Source organism: Coenobita brevimanus, chromosome 50 (genome assembly GCF_032717465.1).
Source record: "Coenobita brevimanus isolate Jiangsu-jjx chromosome 50, ASM3271746v2, whole genome shotgun sequence".
NCBI classification, from domain to species: Eukaryota; Metazoa; Arthropoda; class Malacostraca; order Decapoda; family Coenobitidae; genus Coenobita; species Coenobita brevimanus.
The window spans coordinates 47,142,589-47,167,625 of NC_137003.1; the positions used below are offsets into that span (position 1 = coordinate 47,142,589).

Here is a 25,037-nt window from a genome sequence, read left to right on the forward strand (position 1 = left end):
TAAATGAAAACTGATTGTGCTGATCCTGTCAGTCTTTCTCCCCCAGGTCTGGGAAGACACTTTAAATCAACTGGTGATGGTGTTGAAGTATTTCCATAGCCTATGAATGGCAGCACCTCAGTTCCCTCCAGATAGAGGCAGCTAGAAATGAGTATTAAAACCTTTTGAAACACAGAAAAAACTGGATATCAAAACAGAAATAAAGGATTGTGTTAAAGAAATTACCAATTTTCAATGTAGCCTATTTTTCAGGGTTGGAAAATAGCGTGTCATAAATGATTTATGACAAGACAGTACCGGTAATTTAAATGTCATAAATGTCATAAATAAATAATGTCCCAAATTTCCAAAAATATGTATCAAGGGGAGCTGCAAGGCTTGGTGGATGAGTTTGAGAGAGTGTGTAAGAAACGGAACCTAAAGGTGAATGTAGGGAAGAGTAAAGTGATGGTCTTTGAGAGAGGTGAAGTTAGTGAATGTACAGCGAGGTTGGATGGTGAGGAATTGGAAAATGTGAGTACGTTTAAGTATTTGGGTAGTGTGATGAGTAAGGATGGAGGTTTGGAGGGTGAAGTGCTTGAAAGGGTACAGCAGGGACGAAAGGTTGCTGGTTCTTTGAAAGCAGCTATAAGAAACAGGGAAGTGAGCATGGAAGTGAAAAAGTTACTACATGACAGTATTGTGATACCAACTCTAACGTACGGAAGTGAAGCTTGGACATTGTTGGAAGGACACAAGTCAAGAGTGAGAGCAGTGGAAATGAGTTATTTAAGAGGAGCCTGTGGAGTCACGTGGAGAGACAGGCTGACGAATGAGGATATAAAGGAGCGTTGTGGTGTGGATGTGGATGTGATAGGAAGCGTTATGAAGAACACACTGAGGTGGTTTGGCCATGTGGAGAGGATGGAGGGTGAAAGACTGACGAAGAGAGTGTATGTGAGTGAGGTGGAGGGGGGAAGAGGGAGGGGGAGGCCGAGGATGAGATGGAGGGATGGGGTGGAGAGGTATATGAGAGAGGGGGGTGTGAGTTGGGAGCAGGGCAGTGAAATGGCGGGGGACAGGGCGACTTGGAGGCAAATTGTTTGTGGCCACCCCAAACGGGATTGAGGTGTCTGGCAATAGATAGATAGATAGATGTATCAAATTGTGTACATTTGAAAAACTATGAAAATTTACCAGTACATAAAGCTGTATTTCATGCTGTCCCACAATACCGTAGCTATATGCAGAATGTCAGATAAAGACAAATAAAGTAACGTGTCATGTATTTTAGGTTGGTTTTACTTGGCCAAGAATTCAATACACTGTGACAGACATAACTTTAACATGCATAAGTTATGATGGCTGCTCCTTAAAAGATAAAATTAAATAATATTTCTGATTTGATGGAGCAGTGATAAAAAATTATATATTTTTTTTACTGTCTTAATAAATTATAAATTTGATAATTCTCTATTCTTTCTGAAACTAAAATTGTATTATTATTCCTGAAGATTTTAAATAAAAAGAATAAACATTTAGATTTAGGGTACTGTACTGTAACATACTTCTTAATTTTTATCAAAGAACATTTTTCCTTTTAATAACTACAATGGTGGATGAGTTTGGGAGTGTGTGTAAGAAACGGAATCAAAAGGTGAATGTAGGGAAGAGTAAAGTGATGGTCTTTGAGAGAGGTGAAGTCAGTGAATGTACAGCGAGGTTGGATGGTGAGGAATTGGAAAATGTGAGTACGTTTAAGTACTTGGGTAGTGTGATGAGTAAGGATGGAGGTTTGGAGGGTGAAGTGCGTGAAAGGGTACAGCAGGGAAGAAAGGTTGCTGGTTCTTTGAAAGCAGTGATAAGAAACAGGTAAGTGAGCATGGAAGTGAAAAAGTTACTACATGACAGTATTGTGATACCAACTCTAACGTATGGAAGTGAAGCTTGGACGTTGTTGGAAGGACACAAGTCAAGAGTGAGAGCAGTGGAAATGAATTATTTACGAGGAGCCTGTAGAGTCACATGGAGAGACAGGCTGACGAATGAGGATATAAAGGAGCGTTGTGGTGTGGATGTGGATGTGACAGGAAGCATTGTGAGGAACACACTGAGGTGGTTTGGCCATGTGGAGAGGATGGAGGGTGAAAGACTGACGAAGAGAGTGTATGTGAGTGAGGTGGAGGGGGGAAGAGGGTGGGGGAGGCCAAGGATGAGATGGAGGGATAGGGTGGAGAGGTATATGAGAGAGGGGGGTGTGAGTTGGGGGCAGGGCAGTGAAATGGCGGGGGACATGGCGACTTGGAGGCGATTTGTTTGTGGCCACCCCAAATGGGATTGAGGCGTCTGGCAATAGATAGATAGATCAACTGTAACTGGTTTGTTACGTTTATGTATTATGTATATTGAATGGTTTTTAGTAAATATACATCACTATACAGGGCTTCACTGTATACATAATATTTCATTGGTTCAGATGCTTGAAAATAGTGACTAACTTTCCTGCCTTGTCATTTCCAAGAACATTTCGCACATTTGTCTGGATAAGACCAAATGTCAAAAATATTCTCTCAGTCCCTGCAGAAGAGGCAATAGCAGTATGCAGCTGTTGTGCTGTGTTTAAGGCATCTTGATCAATATTTTTTATATTTATGACATTTATGACACAAAAATTGTGTCAAAAATTGTTGATTTAAATCATCATTTAAATCTGTTTTAAATCGCTTGATTTAAATCATCCCAACCCTGCTATTTTTTATCAGCAAGACCCTGACAGATTTGGCAGAAGTAGAGCAGTTCCCATTTTAAGCCAGTCTGCAAAGTATCCTAATACTGTGCAATGGCATGACAACATATTTACTTCAAACAGGCAGGTGGAGTGAATCATGCCAAAGCGTCCTGATCCCGAGTGGAATGCGCCGGTTGGGGTGGTGTCTTCACGGCTTCAACTGTACAACTCATTCACACGCAGGAAGGAGCCATTCATACCCCAGGGCCATGTGGTGACGTGGTACAGCTGTGGGCCCACTGTTTATGATGACTCACACATGGGCCACGCCAGGTCAGGACAGTACTGTACAGCAAGGTCACATAAGGAGCAACCATATTTATTTATTTGTTTGCTTAATAAATAAAAATGGTTGCTCCCTACCATCCACTCGCTTGATGTAGTGCTGCTCTCGGGTGTCTGTCCTTTCCTCTCTTCCTTCCTTCCTCTTCTGTCTTTATTTTCTTCATTCTTTCCTCTTTCTTCTACCTACAACTGACCTTACACTCCCTCTTTTGTCTTTATTTCCTTCAGTCTTTCCTTATCCTTCTGCTCATGGGTGACTTTACACTGAGTGACAAGCCAAATGGTTTCCCATACACCAGGAAATCATTTACTACACTGGGTGGTTACCATACAAGCAAATTATGGTGCCAGGTGGTTTAGTGGGTAATTAAGGCGCTCCAACCAGATTGAGCCTGAGCAGATTTATATCCAAGGGGTGGTTGGGGTTTATTGCTCATGTAATGCCACTCTAGGATGAATGAGGCTGGTCACTCTCATCTTAAATGTCAGGACCAACTTGCCTAGCCTCGGGCTCAAGCACTCCTCATGGGGCAACACTGGATTAGATGATGGATGGATGGATTACCCATCCCTTTCCTGGAGGGGCTTGGGGATGGGTATTGTTTTCACTTGGTTTGTCTGTTTGTTTGTTTGTCTCTGTCTTTCTGTCTGTCTGTCTACCTGTTAACAACTTTACACGAAAACTAATGGTGTGATTTTGACGAAAATTACAGGGATGATGGGCAATAACCTTCTGATCACCTGATTAAATTTAGTGCCAAATTGGGCCATGGAACAGGCTGTAGGCCCAAGATATGTATTAAAACAAAAAAGTCACAGCTCCTTTCAAATTCATCATATCGACATGGAACCAGAACCTAAAGCTGCATCTTTCAAATCTGCATCCTATGGCATTCCATATTACATGAGGTGGGGTCACCCCCCAGTTAACAGTAGGAGGGGTCTGTGTCAGGTGGGTTGGGCATAACAGTTCAGTTGGGCATAAAATCATCAGTTTTCACCCAGTTTATTCCAGATTTGATGTGTGACATCTTTGACTAGATATCCTGTTGTGTTTATACGTCAGCACTAATATGACCGCCAGGGATGGGTTTGCTGTGCTCTGGCACCGCTTCTTGTTTTATTTATTCTTTTTTTATTTTTTTACTTTTTTTTGCCATTAAGTATGGTATTAATTACACAAAAATTGACATTTACATTAAACATCTGGAAGTGAGGTCAAAATGCCACCATGTTTCTTAGCTGTCAGTTCATGCTATTAGCCCATTATAAATGCGGTACAGTCTTGTAATCCAAAACGGTTACCATATTTTGTATATTTTATATTTAAAATGAATTGTAATGAAACAGGAATGTGTCATGTCTCCATGGTTGTTCAGTCTGTACATGGATGGGGTAATAAAAGAGGTACAAGGTAGGGCAGTGGATGTTGGAGTGACCTTGGTGAGAGAGGGTAGTGTTTGGAAACTCCCTGTACTGTTGTTTGCAGATGATTCTGTGTTGTTGAGTGAAGACGAAGGGGAGCTGCAAGGCTTGGTGGATGAGTTTGGGAGAGTGTGTAAGAAATGGAATCTAAAGGTGAATGTAGGGAAGAGTAAAGTGATGGTCTTTGAGAGAGGTGAAGTCAGTGAATATACAGTGAGGTTGGATGGTGTGGAAATGGAAAATGTGAGTACGTTTAAGTACTGTACTTGGGTAGTGTGATGAGTAAGGATGGAGGTTTGGAGGGTGAAGTGCTTGAAAGGGTACAACAAGGAAGAAAGGTTGCTGGTTCCTTGAAAGCAGTGATAAGAAACAGGGAAGTGAGCATGGAAGTGAAAAAGTTACTACATGACAGTATTGTGATACCGACTCTAATGTATGGAAGTGAAGCTTGGACACTGTTGTAAGGACACAAGTCAAGAGTGAGAGCAGTGGAAATGAGTTAAGAGGAGCCTGTGGAGTCACATGGAGAGACAGGCTGACAAATGAGGATATAAAGGAGCGTTGTGGTGTGGATGTGGATGTGATAGGAAGCGTTATGAGGAACACACTGAGGTGGTTTGGCCATGTTGAGAGGATGGAAGGTGAGAGACTGACAAGGAGAGTGTATGTGAGTGAGGTGGATGGGGGGAGAGGGAGGGGGAGGCCAAGGATGAGATGGAGGGATGTGGTGGAGAGGTATATGAGAGAGGGGGGTGTGAGTTGGGAGCAGGGCAGTGAAATGGCGGGGGACAGGGCAACATGGAGGCGATTTGTTTGTGGCCACACCGTATGGGATTGAGGCATCTGGCAATAGATAGGTAGATAGTAATGAAGACATCACACAAGTCTAGGTATTGGACCTGTACTGATAATGCAGTAAAAGTGTTACCGTACTTTTTGCTGTGTAATGCCAGTGATATAGATTCCACATTTTTCATAACCGTGCTAAATCTTTTTTAAAAACTGAGGATTAGATTACATTATGTTGTCAGCAGTTAAGCCTACTTGGTGATCAGATAAGGTTTTTCTCATCCACACTGTACTGGATTAGAAGGCTTAGGTTTAACTTCCTGAGTCTGAAATTGTAAACTTGTGGCACTTTCACATGACAAGCAGCCCCCAGTTCATAAATAATTAGTTATATTTGAATTACAGTAGTAAGATAATTTAGATAATGATGAAAAGGATGTCAGATGAAATACCATTGAGCTCATAGTCATGCACATCATAAAATCACTAAGCCATATAAGCAGTCCAAAATGGGATAGCAAAGTAAAAACATGATATTTCTGGGACAATGCACTGACAGACAGCACTTTAAGATTAAGGATAATATGGTGGTAAGAGGCAGTAGTTGTTTTGAAATGTTATTTTTAGTGCCATACAATTCAAGGAAGCACCCACTTAATCTCTTCATGTAGGCGGCATTGAATTGTATGTAGCAGGCATAGGAGTCTTTCAGTTTATGCTGCCAGATATAAAACTTTGTTATTACACTATATTTTATTTTTTACACTGCAAAAAATGTTACTGTATGTACATTACAACCTATGGTACGGTATATTTATTGTCTTGTTTGGATTGAGCCGGTGCAGGTTTATATCCAAGGGGTGTTTTTTTTTTTTTTTTTTTTTTTTTTTTTTTTTTTTTTTTAATGCGAGGAAGAAGGAACCAAAGGTTAGGAACCCACATAATAGTTCCTTCCAAGAAAAAACAAAAACAACACAAAAGAGAGCCAAATTCAAGATCCGTTAATTTCGAGATGCCTGGACACACTGCGTTTGAAAGACAGGAGGTCATAGGAAGTAGGAAGTACAGACAGAGAGAGACAGTTCCAGAGTTGACCAGTTGCATAAATAAAGGACTGGGAGTAATGATTAACTCGTGCATGAGAGAGTTGGACAGAAAAGGGATGAGAGTTTGTTGCTCACGTAATGCCACTCAGGGATGAGTGAGGCTGGTCACTTTTATCTTAAATGTCAGGACCAACTTGCCTAGCCGCTGGCTTCTACATTGCTCATGGGGCAACATAGGATTGGATGATGGATGGATGGGATACAGGAGCAGAGATTTTGCAGTACCTGTTTTTGCTTTCATAGATTTTCATACTTTTATATTACAGCAATGGTAGTATGTTTTTCCATTAGTTTTGAAGAGAATGGTTTTGTCTTGAAAAACAGATGGTGCACCTATACTTGTACAGTAAATAGTTACGTTTTTAAACCTTTCACCACCATGACAGCATTTTATATTTTATTTATTTATTTATTTTTTTGCTGCCTGGCGACTTTATTCAGTGAAGGAGAAATTTTTTGAACAGGAAGGTTTAGATATAAATTATACTGACACCTGTAAATCGTTCAGTACAATAATCCTTAACCCTTCGTTAGTCAGGTGGGGTATTTTGGCACCCCAAATTTTTTTAAAAGCTCATTTTCCTAGCCAGTAATTCGAATATTTCTCTCCATTCCAGTACTCTCCTGATTCAGTGAGGGGAGGGAGCATGTGTATTAGTTTAGTCCTGCCTCTGCTGTAATGAGAGAGAGGTGCACTCCACCCCTCCCCAGGGTGTCAAGTCACCCCATCAAACTACTGGAACCATTTAGATCATATGTGATATAGATTGTTTTTTTTATCTTATTTTTGCATATTGTTTATCATTATACTGATTTTAAAAATCACAAAATGTGTTTTCCTGTGCATGTTTACCTGACAAATGAGATATCAGTCCATTTGTTATTTTTTCACTGATATTATTATTTATTGTATTTTATTATTATAAATTAATAAACACCACCTACAAGGCATTCAATCTTTTCATTAGTAATTGCAGAGATATACTGAAGTGGCAGTGTGAATATATTGTTACGTCCATGTCCCACATTGCCACAGGCTCCAACAGTAGTAGCTCAGTACAGGAGGGACGTTACCCAGTGAGTTGTTCTTCCTGTGGTCAGCCTTTAGGTGTACTGTACAGTACACAAGATCAGTTGAAGCAAAAACAACACTGGCTCCTTAAAGTTCACTGTCTGTTTTCCAAATTATTACACTTAATGCATGCCAGCTTCACTGTTCTTACAAGCACTGGAGCTATACAGACTCTACTAACTGCTATTACACTTAATGCTTGACAACACTTCACTGTTATTACACTTAATGCTTGACAACACTTCACTGTTATTACACTTAATGCTTGACAACACTTCACTGTTATCACAAGTTCTGATGATTCACATGTACCAAAAATATACAAACTACAATGACACTGCACCGACACTCAAACTCAACTGAAAACTGACTGAACTTGAAATAGTCTTTTCCCCATCCTTATATAAGCTTGCATTATTCGAGAAACTTCTACATTCTACCAGAACAACAGTTGCCAACTTGGAGATATCAAAACATGCCAGAGTTGTCTTACATTACATAACACTCTAAATCATTTACCATACAAACTTAAATTACATACCGTAGTTTCACCCGGGGTCCTACACTTCTGATGGGGGAATGTAGGATTGGATGATGAATAAATGAATGAACAAGCGATCACTTGAATAAAGCATCCTGAAGAAAAAGAGCACAAAAATTAATGTACAACTTATGAAATAACTGTGTTCACAAACAGCAGGCAAACTGGCAACTGACTCATACCGGAACTAGCTACCATAAACGTCAGGAAACGTCAAGAAAAATCTCGGCCACCTAACTTGCAAATCTCACTTCTTAACACTACCCCCTCTCTAGTTCTTTGTTGTCCTGACAAAACTACACTATATACAAACACAAACCTTAATCTTAACGAAACATCTAACTATACACAAAATAATCCGTCATCATATCAGGTTTTCTTCTGTGCCGCTTCTGACTTGCTCCTCCACACAGACCACTCTTCCTGGAAGGTCTTGGTCCTCTTCTTGATTTGCTTCTTGTCTTGGGGAACTACCACCATCCTCTTGCACTTTAGCTCCTTGGTCCTCCCCAACATCCTCGGCTGCGGGTGAGCACAATTCCTCGGAGACGTCCCATCTGCACTGTCCTGGCCCATGATCATGCCACAGACGGTTCACTTGTACCACCTTTGGGTGAGATTTCCTGCCTCGCCGAATCCGATACGTTACGTCTGATAGGCGGTCCAGCACTGTGTAAGGCCCGTCCCATGGGCTTTGCAGCTTCGGTGACTGTCCCTTCTTTCGCTGAGGATTGTATAACCAAACTTGGTCACCATCCTTGAAGCTCACCTCACTTGCCTTGGCATCATACTTGCACTTCATCACTATCTATCTATCTATTGCCAGACGCCTCAATCCCGTTTGGGGTGGCCACAAACAAATCGCCTCCAAGTCGCCCTGTCCCCCGCCATTTCACTCCCCTGCTCCCAACTCACACCCCACTCTCTCATATACCTCTCCACCCCATCTCTCCATCTCATCCTCGGCCTCCCCCTCCCTCTTTCCCCCTCCACCTCACTCACATACACTCTCTTCGTCAGTCTTTCACCCTCCATCCTCTCCACATGGCCAAACCACCTCAGTGTGTTCCTCATAACGCTTCCTATCACATCCACATCAACACCACAACGCTCCTTTATATCCTCATTCGTCAGCCTGTCTCTCCATGTGACTCCACAGGCTCCTCTTAAATAACTCATTTCCACGGCTCTCACTCTTGACTTGTGTCCTTCCAACAACGTCCAAGCTTCACTTCCGTATGTTAGAGTTGGTATCAAAATACTGTCATGTAGTAACTTTTTCACTTCCATGCTCACTTCCCTGTTTCTTATCACTGCTTTCAAAGAACCAGCAACCTTTCTTCCCTGCTGTACCCTTTCAAGCACTTCACCCTCCAAACCTCCATCCTTACTCATCACACTACCCAGGTACTTAAACGTACTCACATTTTCCAATTCCTCACCATCCAACCTCGCTGTACATTCACTGACTTCACCTCTCTCAAAGACCATCACTTTACTCTTCCCTACATTCACCTTTAGATTCCGTTTCCTACACACTCTCTCAAACTCATCCACCAAGCCTTGCAGCTCTCCTTCGTCTTCACTCAACAACACGGTAGCATCTGCAAACAACAGTACAGGGAGTTTCCGAACACTATCCTCTCTCACCAGGGCCACTCCAACATCCACTACCCTACCTTGTACCTCTTTTATTACCCCATCCATGTACAGATTGAACAACCATGGAGACATGACACATCCCTGTTTCAACCCAACTTTCAAAGAGAAAAATTCACTTAGTTCACCATCCACACGCACTGCAGCCTTTGCACCATCGTACATACTCTTCACAGCATTCAACAACTTCCCATCTATTCCATATATTCTTAACACTTTCCACAATCCTAGTCTATCCACCCTGTCATATGCTTTCTCCAAATCCATGAAAGCCGCATACAACTTCTTTCCCTTCTCTAGAAACTTTTCCACTAAAGATCTGAGAATGAATATCTGATCTACACAACCTCGTCCCTTCCTAAAGCCTCCCTGTTCTTCTCCAACTAATTTCTCTGTTCTTTCTCTAACTCTGTCAATAAGTATCCTACCATACACTTTTCCTATTATACTAAGAAGACAAATGCCCCTATGATTACCACACACTTCTTTTTCCCCTTTTCCTTTGTACAAGGGAATAATTATACCTGACTTCCAATCCTCCGGGACTCTACCTTCCTCCCAGGCCAATCTGCACATCTTCCACATCCATTCTACTACTATCTCTCCCCCATGCTTCAGCATTTCACCACACACTCCATCAATTCCTGGGGCTTTCCCTGATTTAACTTTCTTCATTGCTTCCACAACTTCTATCCTACTGATTTCTTCCTGTCTTCTCACCTCCCTCCTTCTCCCAGCCATTCCCCAGCCACTTATACTTGCATTACTTCCATCCTCCACGTTCAACAATTCCTTAAAGTGTTCTCTCCATCTGCTCACTTTTTCTCCCTTCTCCACTAGTAATCTACCATTTTTATCTTTCACTCCCCTGCTAACTTCACTTCCACCCTGTCTTACTCTTTTCACCTCTTTCCAGAACATTTTCTTACAGTCCCTCCACTTTACACTCAAATTCCTTCCAAATTCCTCATCCACTCTCTTCTTACTCTCTCTTACTAATCTTTTCACCTCTCTCTTCCTTTCTACATATAACTCTCTCTTCCGCCTCTCAACTTCTTCCACGTCCCTATTTCTCATCCATTCATTGTATGCTTTCTTCTTTTGTGCCACAGCCCGTTTCACCTCTTCAGTCCACCACGCTGTTCCTTGCATCCCCCTCCGTCTTCTCTTCCTTCCACACACCACATCACATGCTGCACATATTTCTTCTGTAAATATTCTACACACACCTTCCACGTCCCCCATCTGCTCCAACTCATATTTGCCCAATCGTTCCTCCACTTCTCTCTTATACTCTGCCTTTTTCTCATCCTCTTGTAACCTTTCCACTCTCCTTGCAACTACTCCTTCCTCTCGTCTTTCCCTTCTTCTATTCCTCCATCTTACTTGAACTTTAACTCTGGCCACCACCAAGTAGTGGTCAGAAAGTCCACTCCCCCAACCTCTATAAACTCTTGCATCTAATATACATCTTTGCATCCTTTCATCCACACACACATAATCAATCATTGCCTTCCTTTCACTCAATTCACCACCCACCCTTCTCATCACTCGCCATGTATACCTGTGTATCATTTTATGCCTCTCCTGAAAACTTGAGGGCTCCTCGCACTTGATGATGTACAGGTCTCCCTCAATTTACACTATATCGTTTTACAATATTTCGCATTTACGATCCTCCTTCTTTAGTACCAAGTGTTCATTTTACAATTGAGCTCCCTCGCATTTACGATTGGGCATGTGGAAATCGTGCACTCACAGGCAGATCAGCTGAGAGTTGTGTGGCATACCCGCCCCACCCACACAGTTTCCCGCGCTTTTGCCAGTCTCATCCGCGTGCTCGTTCAGCATATAACCTTTGTGCGTCTGTGTGCATCAGTGCTCAGGATATTACTATTTCTCCTGTTCTTCATATTTTACACCCCTAGTGCCACCACCGTGATGTCTTGTAAACGCCCTGCAACATCTGGAGCTGGCGATATGAAGCCAAAGAATGCAAGAACGTCCTTAACCTTGGAGTCTAAGCTTAATATTATGAAGCGGCACGAAGCAGGTGAAGGGGCAAACTCCATCGCTCGTTCCATGAGTCTTGCACAGTCGATTGTATTGACTGTTATAAACCATGCTGTCAACATTAAGAAAGCTGGGGAGACAAGCACTACTCTACAATACATAAAACATCTTCATTATTATTGCATATTAGATCACTTGTATGGGTTTTGAGTTCCTTATACACGAGTCCAGGAACGCATCCCTGTATTTCCCATTAAACCTTAATTTCGCTTTACGATATTTCGGTTTATGATTGCCTTTCTAGGAACGCATACCAGTCGTAAAACGAGGGAGACCTGTACCTCAGCCAGCCTTTCCTGACGGTGCTTCGCATAGCCGGTGGTGTCTGTAGGCAGCTTTTTCACCTGGTGATCTTCCCATTAACAAGTCAACAGGTAAGCATAACTCATGGCCCAACATCAGTTTTGCAGGGGTGTAGCCAGTAGACTCATGGGATGCAGACCAATATGCCATCAGCAGTGCAGGTAACTTCTGGTCCCATTCTGTTTGTCCATCTACAGAGTACTTGGCCAGTTCTTGTCCCAAGGTCCAGTTGAATTTCTCCACCATCCCATCTGACTGTGGCCTTAGGGGGAGTCGTCCTGATCTTCTTGATCCCCAATAACTTGCAGCACTCACGGAACACAGCAGACTTTGGTCTGAATGTAGATTTTTTGGCATCCCAAAACAACAGAAAAACTGATCAACCAACACCTGAGCAACAGTCGCAGCCTCTTGATCAGGGATAGCATAGGCTTCTGGCCACTTTGTGAAGTAGTCCATGGCGACACATATATACCAGTTTCCTCTCTTAGCAAGTGGCAAAGGTCCAGCAATGTCCACCGCGACACTTTCCATCAGTGCACCCACTTGTTACTGCAGGAGAGGGGTGCAACCACGTTTCTTGGGTCCCCTCATGGCACAGCATACGCCACAGGCCTGACACCACTCTTCAACATCCTGACGCATGCCTATCCAGTAGAACCTGTGTCGCAGCCGGTTTGGAGCTGTCTTCACTCCCAGGAGCCCACTAGTGATCTAGTTATTGGACTCATCCAAGTTCTCAGACGTCATCTTCTTCGGAACCACCAGTTGCCAATACTTGCTGAGACCATCGGGTGTCTCCCACTGACACTCCAGTAGTCCGTTGTTCAAACAGAGAAGGTCTCCCTGACTCCAGTAACTCTTGGTCGCAGGGCTTAACCTGGAAACTTCTTCCCATGATGGTCACACTTTACTCTGCTGCAGCCACATTAGCACTGGTTGCGAAACTGCATCCTCCATCTGCATCCTCTCCTCTACAGACATCTGGCCCAGAATTTCCATTACAGCACCCTTGGGGCTAGTAGCATGCTGCACTGCCATCTCATACTTCTGCTGCTCAAGCATGGCATCTACTTCCTCCTTGAGCTGCTGCTGTTCTTCCTTCAACCACAGAGACATCTAGCTGTCATTGCATCGTCAGTTGTAATTCCCTCTGTTGCTCCTCCGATGCCTCTTGAAGTTGTTCATATTGTTCTTTTTGTTCTTCATGTTATGCCTGGGGTCCTTCATTCTGTGCTTGTAGTTGGACACTTTGTGCTTGTAATTGGACACTTTATGCTTGTATCTGTTCTTTGAGTTCTTTAGTTTGTGCCTGTAATAGTTCTTTGAATTTTCTCGTTTGTGCCTGTAATAGCATCGCAATTGTCGCCAGGGACATTTCCTCCTCCTGCCCAGCTCGAGACCTTGTTTTCACACCACCTGCTTCCATGTTGAAAGTTAGACTTACTGCAGCACAGAAATTATCCCACTCCTGACACCTTTGTTACGTCTGCATCCCACACTGCCTCAGGCTCCAACAGCAGTAGTTCAGTACAGTAAGGATGTTGCCCAGTGAGTTGTTCTTCCTATGGTCAGCCTTTAGGTGTATGGTACACAAGATCAGCTGAGGCAAAAACAAACACTGGCTCCTTAAAGTTCACTGTCTATTTTCCAAATAATTACACTTAATGCATGCCAGTTTCACTTCACTGTTCTTACAAGCTCTGGAGCTATACAGACTTTACTAACTGCTGTTACACTTAATGCTTGACAACACTTCACTGTTATTACACTTAATGCTTGACAACACTTCACTGTTATTACACTTAATGCTTGACAACACCTCACTGTTATTACAATGCATGACAAGACTTCACTGTTATTACACTTAATGCTTGACAACACCTCACTGTTATTACAAGTTCTGATGATATACAAACTTCAGTAAACGCTTCGCTGTTTTCACAAGTACCAAAAATATACAAACTACACTGACACTGCACCAACACTCAAACTCAACTGAAAACCGACTGAACTTGAAATAGTCTTTTCCTCATCCTTACATACTGTAAGCTTGCATTATTCAAGAAACTTCTACATTCTTCGAGAACAACAGTTGCCAGTTTGGAGATATCAAAACATGCCAGAGTTGTCTTACATTACATACTAACTTAAATTACATAATTTAACAAGCAGTTCTTTGAAAGCAGTGATAAGAAACAGGGAAGTGAGCATGGAAGTGAAAAAGTTACTACATGACAGTATTGTGATACCAACTCTAACGTACGGAAGTGAAGCTTGGACATTGTTGGAAGGACACAAGTCAAGAGTGAGAGCAGTGGAAATGAGTTATTTAAGAGGAGCCTGTGGAGTCACGTGGAGAGACAGGCTGATGAATGAGGATATAAAGGAGCGTTGTGGTGTGGATGTGGATGTGATAGGAAGCGTTATGAGGAACACACTGAGGTGGTTTGGCCATGTGGAGAGGATGGAGGGTGAAAGACTGACGAAGAGAGTGTATGTGAGTGAGGTGGAGGGGGGAAGAGGGAGGGGGAGGCCGAGGATGAGATGGAGGGATGGGGTGGAGAGGTATATGAGAGAGGGGGGTGTGAGTTGGGAGCAGGGCAGTGAAATGGCGGGGGACAGGGCGATTTGTTTGTGGCCACCCCAAACGGGATTGAGACGTTTGGCATTAGATAGATAGATAGGACAAGCAGTCACATAAATATTATAAAGAGAAAGAGTACAAAAATTAATGTACAACTTATGAAGTAACTGCACTCACAAACAGCAGGCAAACTGGCAATTGACTAGTACTGGAACTAGCTACCGTAATCATCGGGAAATGTTGAGAAAAATCTCAGCTATGTACCTGGCAAATCTCGCATCTTAACAATATTTTACATGTTAGTAACACTACATGTGTTTTTGTATTTGGGTGTTGTAACACCCCATCAGACTAACCACGTATGAATACCCCACAGGACTAACGAAGGGTTAATTAAATTGAATAAAATAGTCTGGAAGTGGCAAGAATATAATTTCAAAAATTACTTCACTGGAATCTATATGTTTGTACCCAGATTCATTAATCATGGAAGGGGTGGCTACAGACAAAATGTCTCCATGTCACCCTTTGCTAAGCCATCGAGCTGTATTCAGTGGGTTAATATTATCTGTTTGTGTTTGTCAGGTCGTACATGAGCTTTGACATTCTGCGACGTGTGATGCAGGACTACTTTGGCTACACCATCCACTACGTCATGAATATTACCGATATCGATGACAAAATAATCAAGAGAGCTCGTACCAAGCATCTTCTCAAGCAATATGAAGAGTCAGTATCTGTATTTTTTGCTTTATTTTATGTATATTGCTCTTGTTTTCTTTTTCAGGAAGTAATTTTGCACTTTAAAGAATCATTTAACTTCATCTCAAGTAGAAATTACAGTAGGGTTGAAATAATATTAATGATTCCTTTCCAGCTCTGTAGTGATGTGCATATACAGCATAGTAGTTATGTATTTAATCCTCATCATTCATATACAGTATATACACATACACTATGTGTATAAATTTGTACCCTGTTCTGTTCATAAATGTACCCTAAATATAATAGGTAGATTTGGACTGTATAACAGTACATTATTATCTGATGAATTCTGTATGTCCATTCAGGTCTAAGTTAGGGTGGGAGCAAAAGTATGATGACATTATGGCAGCCATGAAGCATCACACAGCCATTATTGCAGCCACCACTGACCAGGACAAACGCAAGATGCTCATTGATGAAGTGCAGAAGGTAAAAACGCTTTACAGGCACTCATCATAAGTAAGTGATGTGGTCTTAATAGCACTACTTTTGACACATTATATCATAAATTAAGGGAAGCTGGCAGGTGAGCCTTATAGGTAACACTGAAAATTTGGGGGGCAGCTGTTCTTTACGGGTCCTTTACAGAGGTATGAAACAGTAAAAAATAATGTCAGGCAGGCAACTTGTAATGATGGCTTAGGGTAGTTTAGAATTAACACCTTGAATCTGGTGAAAATTTTAGTACTTTATTCTTATTCTTGCCAGACAATTTTACTTGCTTTTGGGGAGCCCCCTTGGCAAGAAAAAAATTGTAGGGGCATTTAACCATTTTTGTTGAAAAAGTCTACCCTCAGTTGAATATGAGCATCTGGTGATGACATAAATAAGATGAAATAAATATCATTGAACTGAATGAGCTACCCAGGTACTGGAGAGGAGTGCCACTGGTATCGATCTCATTATTCGCCATTTTTATGCATTGATCTGTATCAATGGTGCTGCCTGTTTCATTATTATATTCACATGGATGACAGTGCCTGTGGAATGGAGTTCAGAATATCGGACAAACTCTAGGACTGCTACTATTCATCATGGTAATTCATTTATATACAGTAAACAGAAAATTTGCACCACAGATCTCTGTATCTCACCGTACATCTTTATGAGAGCACTAATCTATATTCTCATCAGTGTACTGTTATGTTTCCTTCTGCTTATACTTCATCCACCTTATCAGCTATTATTCAGCTTCCCGCATGTAATACACTGCAATTCAGTTGCAACATATGCTATATATACCATTGTATTATTGCTTATAACCATAGTAATGCAAGTGCTTCCGGACCACCAGAATACTGGATACAGTATTGTGGGTCAAGGCCAAGTGTGATTCTAATTTATAATGAAATATAGGTGCAGGCAGCAGCAGAAGCAGTGAAGGCAGCCACAGGAGGTGATGTGAGTGCAAGGCAGTTGAAGCTGATGAAGAGTGCAGAGGGCATCCTCGGGGAATGGCTCGATAGTCAGCGTGGGTCCACTGTCACAGATAACAGCATCTTCTCTGACCTTCCGCGCCATTATGAGGAGGAGTTCAACAAGGATATGGATGCTTTGAATGTTAGTGTGTAGAGGGTTTGATTATGACTGTGTAGGGGGCAGTGTAGTTTGGTAAATCACATTTGTTTTAACAAGAATAGGATCTCTGACACTCACCATTACAAGAAGTTCAACGAAGTTATGGATGCTTTGAATCACTGTAGTATGTACAGGACATTGTAATATGGTAGTTCAGAGAGTACAGCCTCTGCCTAAAAAATCTCATCTTAAGCCTTTTCTGAGTCCATTAATATTGCTAACATTTTCACATCCCGTCCTAACGCAAATATACAATCAGCATACAGTATTTTCAGTGAGAACAGTACAGCTATTAGAATTATCTGATCTGCACATTTCCTACTCATTTTGCAAATATCCGATCAACACATTCTCTACTCCTTTTGCAAATATCTAATCAGCATATCCCCTGCTTTTGTTACAAATATTTAATCAACACGTTCTCTGTTTCCAAGGTACTTCCAGCTGATGTGGTAACGAGGGTTTCCGAGTATGTTCCCCAGATTGTCGATTTTGTTAAGAAGATCATTGACAATGGTTATGCCTATGAGTCCAGCGGGTCTGTATATTTTGATGTCGGCAAGTTTGATGCTGAGCCCAACCATTACTATGCCAAGGTGAGTAGTCTGAGAAGGGGAAAGTGGTCAACAATGTTCGTTATGTTAGGAATAGTTGTAACCCAAGGTTCATCTAAAAATGTGAACCCAGTGGACTGCAGGCTGAGGTTGCCCTTCTGTAGACTGTAGTCGACTGTCCTTTTTTCAGGGGATAGGGAGGAAGTTGAGGGACGTTTGTATAACCAGCAGTGAAGCCACGGAGATATATTGGTGTCATCACCTTAAGGCATCCCTCTCCAGCACCAGATTATGTTAAATGATCATTATATCCAGTCAGAGTTAATAGAGTATTAAATGTAAGCATTTAATGTCCTGCAGCTGGTGCCTGAAGCTTATGGTAATCAGGCAGCGCTGGAGGAAGGTGAGGGAGCATTGTCTACAGGGGCAGCTCAGGAGAAACGCAGTCCCAATGACTTTGCTCTGTGGAAGGCATCAAAACCAGGAGAGCCAGCGTGGCCATCTCCATGGGGCCAAGGACGTCCTGGCTGGCATATAGAATGTTCAGCCATGGCATCAGACATATTTGGGGAGTCCCTTGATATTCATACAGGTAAAAACATAAATTATGAGTGAATAAATTTATAACCCATGTAATTGAGCATTCTGTTGATAGTTCCTTTTTTCTTTTTTTTTTATAACCTTTCTCTCCCACCATTTTGTTTGTTCTTTATATTGTAAATCTGTCTTTCAGGAGGCACACTCCCCTTAGTACTGTATTCACAAGGAGACAAGTTTTGAGCAATACTGGTATCTCCAGTTCCAGAGACTTCATTCAGTAATTTCTTAGTTTCCTACATGGATTACATACAACCAGTATATATGTCTCCGATAGAAGGAACCATTATATCAAGTACTGTACACTATAAACAAAGACAGTGAACTACATTTCCTGAATTTTTAGGGCTTCTTGTCAGCATACTTCTGGGGAGACCTTTTTTTTTTTTTTTTTTTTTTTTTTTTTTTTTTTTTAACAGGAGGGAGTGGTAGGTGGAGGCACTCACCATCCTCTCACTTGATGTAGTGCTGCTCTTGGGTGTCTGCCCTTTCCTCTCCACCCTCGTTTCCTTCCCTCCCTTTCTGTCTTTCTTTCCTTCATTCTTTCCTCGTCCTTCTGCCTACAGGTGACTTTACACTCTCTCCTTTGTCTTTCTGTCCTTCATCCTTTCCTCTTCCTTCTGCATGTGGGTGACTTTACACTGAGTGACAAGCCAAATGGTTTCCTGTACACCAGGAAACAATTTGCTATGCTGGGTGGTAACCATATAACCAAATTATGGCACCTGGTGGTTTAGTGGGTACTGTAATTACGGCACTCCAATCGGATTGAGCCAGTGAAATTTTATATCCAAGGGTTGGTTGGGGCTTATTGCTCACATAATACCACTCAGGGATGAGTGAGGCTGGTCACTCTCATCTTAAATGTTGGGACCAACTGCCTAGCCTCAGGCTCCCTACACTCCTCATGGGGCAATTTAGGATTGGATGATGGATGGATGTGTATATATAGATATATATATATATATATATATATATATATATATAATGTACACCGTACCATACCTGTATTGCTTTTTCTTTTTTTTACAGGTGGAGTGGACCTAAAGTTTCCGCACCATGACAATGAAATAGCACAAGCAGAAGCCCACTACAACAATAACCATTGGGTTAGTTGTTACTTTGTTAACAGAAAACATTTATTTCTGTTTTGTTTAAGTATATAATATGCTTTCATCAGAAAATGCTGTATTGGCATATTCAGTACTGATTGGTATAAGTGTGATTTTCACAAATGAAAGATAGCATAAAGGTGACTCATTTAAATGTTAGGCTTTTAGGCTTTTTAATTTGAATAAAAATTACCTAGCCTGATCCAGATTAGAATACAAAATGAGTATAACATAGAATCATAGCCATTCTGTAGGCCAGCATACCCTTACTACATCACCCTGTCCCTTGTTGTGGTAAGTGTTGGTGACAATTATCCCTTCACTTGGTATAGTGCTGCCTATTTCTTCCTTTTCTTCTGTCCCCTTTCTCATTTTATCTCAGTGTCTGACCTCATCTCTTCTTTCATCTCCCATTCCTCCCTGTCACTTTTTATTACTCTTCTTTTCACCTCAGGTGACTGAGTGACAAGCCTAATGGTTTCTTGTTACCCTGGAAACCATATAAGTGCTGGGTGGTAACCAAAATACAGTATAACCAAATTAAGAAATGAAGTGGAGTCAGCTGTGGTGCCCTTGTTAACTGCGTGGAGAGATGCACATGTGGCATCCATGCAGGAACTAAACCTCTACACTATTCCCTGTACCTCTTCGTGGTGAGGTGATGTCAGCCAGAAAGGATCTTTGGTTCACTGCATGGGATGTCCCTTCAGGGGCAGTTGCTTGCCAACAGTTGATGGGTCTGCTCAGCCAGGCATACTGAAGTTGACCAACAACAGCAACAGTGCCTCCCTCTCCTTATTCCTACTTCCCCTGCAGGTGAGATATTTCCTTCACACGGGTCACCTTCATATTGATGGATGCAAAATGAGCAAAAGCCTCAAGAATTTCATCACCATCAAGCAAGCACTTAAAGACAGCTCACCCACCCTCCTGAGAATTGCCTTCCTCTTGCATGCTTGGAAGGACACACTCGACTACAGTGCGTAAGTAGAAATAATGATAATTACAGTACCGTAATTTCTTGACTGTGTGGAAAAAATGGAAAATGAAAGGCTAACTAGAAAAGCCTGGGTGAGTGAAGTGGAAAGGGAGATAGGGAAGTAGAGACTGAGGATGAAGTGGATGAATGGAGTGTAAAAGTTCTGGTTTATGAGTGAGGGTGGTGAGAATTGGAGAGAGAGTGCAGTAAGATGGCAGAGGACAGGATGACTTGGAAATGAATAATTTGTGGTCATCCCTTCCAGTATGAAGGCATTTGTTTATAGATAGATATATAATGATGATGAGGTTATAAGGAGGTTTACTCTGTCAGTTACAAACAGTCCTCATTATTGAGTTATATTCTGCAATATCATTACTATACTGTACTTTTTTTCATATATCTGGTACTTTCAGTGGGGGAAACTGGCAAATCAGGTTTATAGGTAAACCTTTAGCAAGCAGTTTTTCTTTATTTACTGAGCGTTTAGTAGCAGAAGAATATAAAAATATGGTGATGTATTTTATTTGTTAGGTGGTAGGTGGGAGCGCTCACCATCCGCTCACTTGGTGTAGTGCTGCTTTGGGTGTCTACCATTTCCTCTCTTCCTTCCTTCCTCTTCTGTCTTTCTTTCCTTCATTCTTTCCTCTTCCCTCTGCCTGTGGGTGACTTTACACTCCCTCTTCTGTCTTTCTTCCTTCATTCTTTTCTCTTCCTTCTGCCCATGAGTGACTCTACACAGAGTGACAAAGCCAAATGGTTTCCTGTACACCAGAAAACCATTTTACTATGCTGGGTGGTAACCATGTAACCAAATAATGGCACCTGATGGTTCAGTGGTTAATTAAGTTGCTCCAATCGGATTGAGCCTTTATAGGTTTATATCCAAGGGGTGGTTGGGGTTTATTGCTTATGTAATGCCACACAGGGATGAGTAAGGCTAGTCACTCTTGTCTTAAATGTCAGGACCACCTTGCCTAACCCTGGGTTCCTACACTTCTCATGGGGCAACATAGGTTTGGGTGACGGATGGATGGAGGATTGACTATGTTGTATCTTTCAGTCCATTTATGTCCAGACATTTTAAATGGCTGTAGGTAGGTTGATAGTTAGACAGACAGACATAATAATTTCTAAACACTACAAATACAATTAAGTTTTCATTATAACTTGCTAAATTTTATTATTCTTCATCGGTCCTCACAGTAACACAATGGAGGGAGCGCGTCAGTTCCACAAGATGGTGACTGAGTTTGGACTGAATGTGTCTGACCTGGTGCGGAGGATAGGTGTTACCAGCAGTGTGTGGCAGCCAGCAGAGGTTGTTCTCCAGGAGGCCTTCAGTAATGCCAGGTTTGTTAGGGAAAAGTGAAGGAACATATAAATGATGATGTGCCAAAAGGAAGCTATCTTGATGATGAAGGTCACGGTGACTTGAAGGCAGTTTTAGGTCATCTTCCCCAGAATTGAAGCATACAGCTACAGACATATATAAGTACTGTACTGTTTATATTTTAATGTTTCTGAAGGGCTCTTGATGTGTATGTTTAATTTGTGGAACAGAGTGAATATTCATAAGGTGATATGAAGCAACATTGGTAAGAGGCGGCCCTCCACATTCGCGGGGGTTAGGGGACACAGACTCCCGCGAATGTAGACTTTCTGCGAATGTTTGGTGTTCCCTTCCGTAAATGCCTCTACAGCCACAAGTCATCCCCTGTGAGCAAGTGTGCACATACTGTACTTAATAAACCATATCTGGGACCTGAAAGCAGCGTAAAGTATCACAAATACCCGATGACTTGCCCACACGTAAGCGTGGGCAAGTCATTAACTACATATATACCCCAGGCTCTTACAGTCATTTCCATTAAATTCAGTTATGGCTCCACAGAGGGACAATCTGCGAATCTGCGAGACCTGTGAAAGTTGATTCCGCGATTGTGGAGGGCCGTCTGTAGATGTATACAGAAATGCATAGATGTTTTACTATTTATTTTGGGTTTTTAATGCTTGTTTTCTCTGTATGAACAGAGTAAACATTCACAAGGCGCTTTGTGACAACATTGACACTCGAACCACCTTGGACTGCATCCGGGAACTAATTACTGAAGCCAACAAATATATGAACAACAACAAGCAGGTCAGTGCCACGTATCATGCAACTGAGTTAGATTTGCCAAACCAGCACTTCAGCCAGATGTAGCTGATAAGGTTTATTTTATTTTTTAATTTAATTTTTTTTAATGCAGCGCACTAACTGGATGGAGCTCAGTAGGGCTAATCCATCCATCCATCCATCATCCAATCCTACATTGCCCCATGAGGAGCGTAGGAGCCCGGGGCTAGGCAGTTGGTCCTGACATTTAAGATGAGAGTGACCAGCCTCACTCATCCCTGAGTGGCATTACATGAGCAGTCAACCCCATCCATCCCTTGGATATAAACCTTCACTGGCTCAATCCAATTGGAATGCAAAAATTACCCACTAAACCACCAGGTGCCAAAATTTGGTTATATGGTTACCACCCAGCACAGTAAATGGTTTCCTGGTGTACAGGAAACCATTTGGCTTGTCACTCAGTGTAGTCACCCACAGGCAGAAGGAAGATGAATGAATGAAGGAAAGAAAGACAGAAGAGGGAGTGTAAAGTTACCCATAGGCAGAAGGACAAAGAAAGAATGAAGGAAAGGAAGACAGAAGAGAATGGAAGGAAAGAAGGATGGAGGAGAGGAAAGGACAGACACCCAATAGCAGCACTACATCAAGTGAGTGGATGGTGAGCATCCTCACCTACCACATAAGGCTAATAGATTTTTTTTTTTTTCAACAGCTTTCCAACTGGATGTGGCTCAGTGGTGTGTGTGTGTGTGTGTGTGTGTGTGTGTGTGTGTGTAATTCACCGGGTCGGTCAGGATCACTTGATGGTCATGATTGTCAGCTTTTACCCTCCCGGAAGGGAGCTGAGAGCTCATATAGTCCGATCTAAGGGCAAGGCTGTGACCTTCACACACGCACACACCCGTCCCCTTGCTCGAGGGGGACAGTAACCACCCACTTCGTCAGTGAAACTTTTCGCAACCTGAGCGAGGCGCGAACTCCCGTCCACCAGTTGGCAAGCGGGAACGTTACCACTGCAGCAGCGAGCGGTGTGTTTGTGTGTGTGTGTGTGTGTGTGTGTGTGTTTACCTATTTGTAGTGTACAGAAATTGAGCTAAGCTTGTGTTGTCCTGTCTCCATGTCTGCATTTATCTAATCTAGTTTGAAATTTTGCTTGCGCCACCTCTTCGTCTAAGTCGTTCCAAAAACTTATGCTTCTGTTCGGGGAACTGAACCTTTTAAGATTAGTAAGACATCTGCTTTTCCTCAACTTGAAGTCATGACCTCATGTTCTTCCATCATCCAGCACAAAAAGATTCTCTCTCTCCACCCTTTCCAATTCTCTTACAATTCTAAATATCGTGATCAAATCACCTCTTATCCTTCTCTCACATAGTGTTGGTAACTTCAGTTTTTCCAATCTCTCCTTGTAGGTGGGTTTCCTTAAGCATGGTATCATCCTCGCTGCCATCCATTGAACCGTCTTTAGTTTGTCAATATGCTACTTCAAATGAGGTGACCATATCACAGCTGCATACTCCAGTCTTGGTGTTATCAAAGTCACTATCAACTCCCTCAGCATTTCCTTGTCCATATAACTAAAAGCCACTCTCATGTTGGTCAGGAATCCATAAGTTCCTCCAGTAATTTTGCTTATATGCTTTTCTGGTGACAAGTCATCCTGAATAATCACTCCCAAATCTTTCTCATCTTTTCTTTTACTTATTATCTCATTGCCCATTTTATATGTCCAGTGTGGTCTTTTTTCACTCTCTTCCATTTCTAAGACATGACACTTCTTGGCATTAAAATCCATTTTCCAAGTCTGGCTCCACCTATTGAGTTCATCCAAGTCCTCTTAGAGTTTTTTTTACAACTGTCAGTACCTTTAATATGTTTCAAGATTTTAACATCATCTGCGAACATACTCATGTAACTATTCAGACCCTCTGGCAAATCATTTACATATATCAGAAACATTACTGGGGCAAAGACAGAGCCCTGGGGTACTCCACTAATCACGTTTCTCCATTGTGACACCTTGTCTCTTATGACTGTTCTCATCTGCCTTCCTATCAAATAATCTCTCATTCACTTTAATAGTTTCGCATGCACCCCTCCAAAGGTCTTCAACTTCTACAGCAGTCTCCTATTGGGCACTCTGTCAAATGCATTCTTGAGATCAAGATAGACACAATCTGCCCATCCCTCTTTCTCTTGTATAACATCTATTACCCTACTGTAGAAACTTAATAGGTTAGTAACACATGATCTTCCTTCCCTAAAACCAAATTATCTTTGTATTATCACTTCATCTAAATACTTTATCCATTTTTTTCTAATAATTTTCTCACAGATTTTACAAACAATACTAGTAAGTGATACAGGTCTGTAGTTGAGTGGATCTTCCGTATCTCCTCTCTTGAAGATTGGCACAATACTTGCTCTTTTCCAATATTTAGGCAACTGTCCATTTTCCAATGAGGTCTTGATGATGATATAAACAGGCCACACTAACTGGTCTGCATATTCCTTCAGGATCCATCCAGCCACACTATCTGGTCCCTTTGCTTTTCTTAAATCCAGATCTCTCTTCAGCTGCAGCACCTCATTCATATCAGCTGTAATTTCTGCCATTCCTGTCATTCTGGGTTCCATTTCAGGTTCCCTAAATTCATTTTCCAACACATAAACTGAGTGCAGCTTGTTGTTCATTATTTCACACAATTCTTCTTCTCTTTCGT

General features: G+C 41.9%; 1 protein-coding gene across 1 annotated transcript in view; it reads left to right on the forward strand.

Annotated features, from left to right (window-relative positions):
* Nucleotides 1-25,037, forward strand: part of CysRS (cysteine--tRNA ligase, cytoplasmic) — a 48,471-nt gene that overhangs the window by 1,533 nt on the left and 21,901 nt on the right. Inside the window, exons 2-11 of the mRNA XM_080272386.1 lie at nucleotides 2,849-3,040; nucleotides 15,193-15,336; nucleotides 15,678-15,801; nucleotides 16,729-16,932; nucleotides 17,385-17,546; nucleotides 17,865-18,096; nucleotides 19,134-19,210; nucleotides 20,030-20,196; nucleotides 21,399-21,545; nucleotides 22,227-22,335. Coding sequence (XP_080128512.1) covers nucleotides 2,865-3,040; nucleotides 15,193-15,336; nucleotides 15,678-15,801; nucleotides 16,729-16,932; nucleotides 17,385-17,546; nucleotides 17,865-18,096; nucleotides 19,134-19,210; nucleotides 20,030-20,196; nucleotides 21,399-21,545; nucleotides 22,227-22,335 — 1,542 coding nt within the window. The 5' untranslated portion in view covers nucleotides 2,849-2,864. The remainder of the gene's footprint in view (nucleotides 1-2,848; nucleotides 3,041-15,192; nucleotides 15,337-15,677; nucleotides 15,802-16,728; nucleotides 16,933-17,384; nucleotides 17,547-17,864; nucleotides 18,097-19,133; nucleotides 19,211-20,029; nucleotides 20,197-21,398; nucleotides 21,546-22,226; nucleotides 22,336-25,037) is intronic.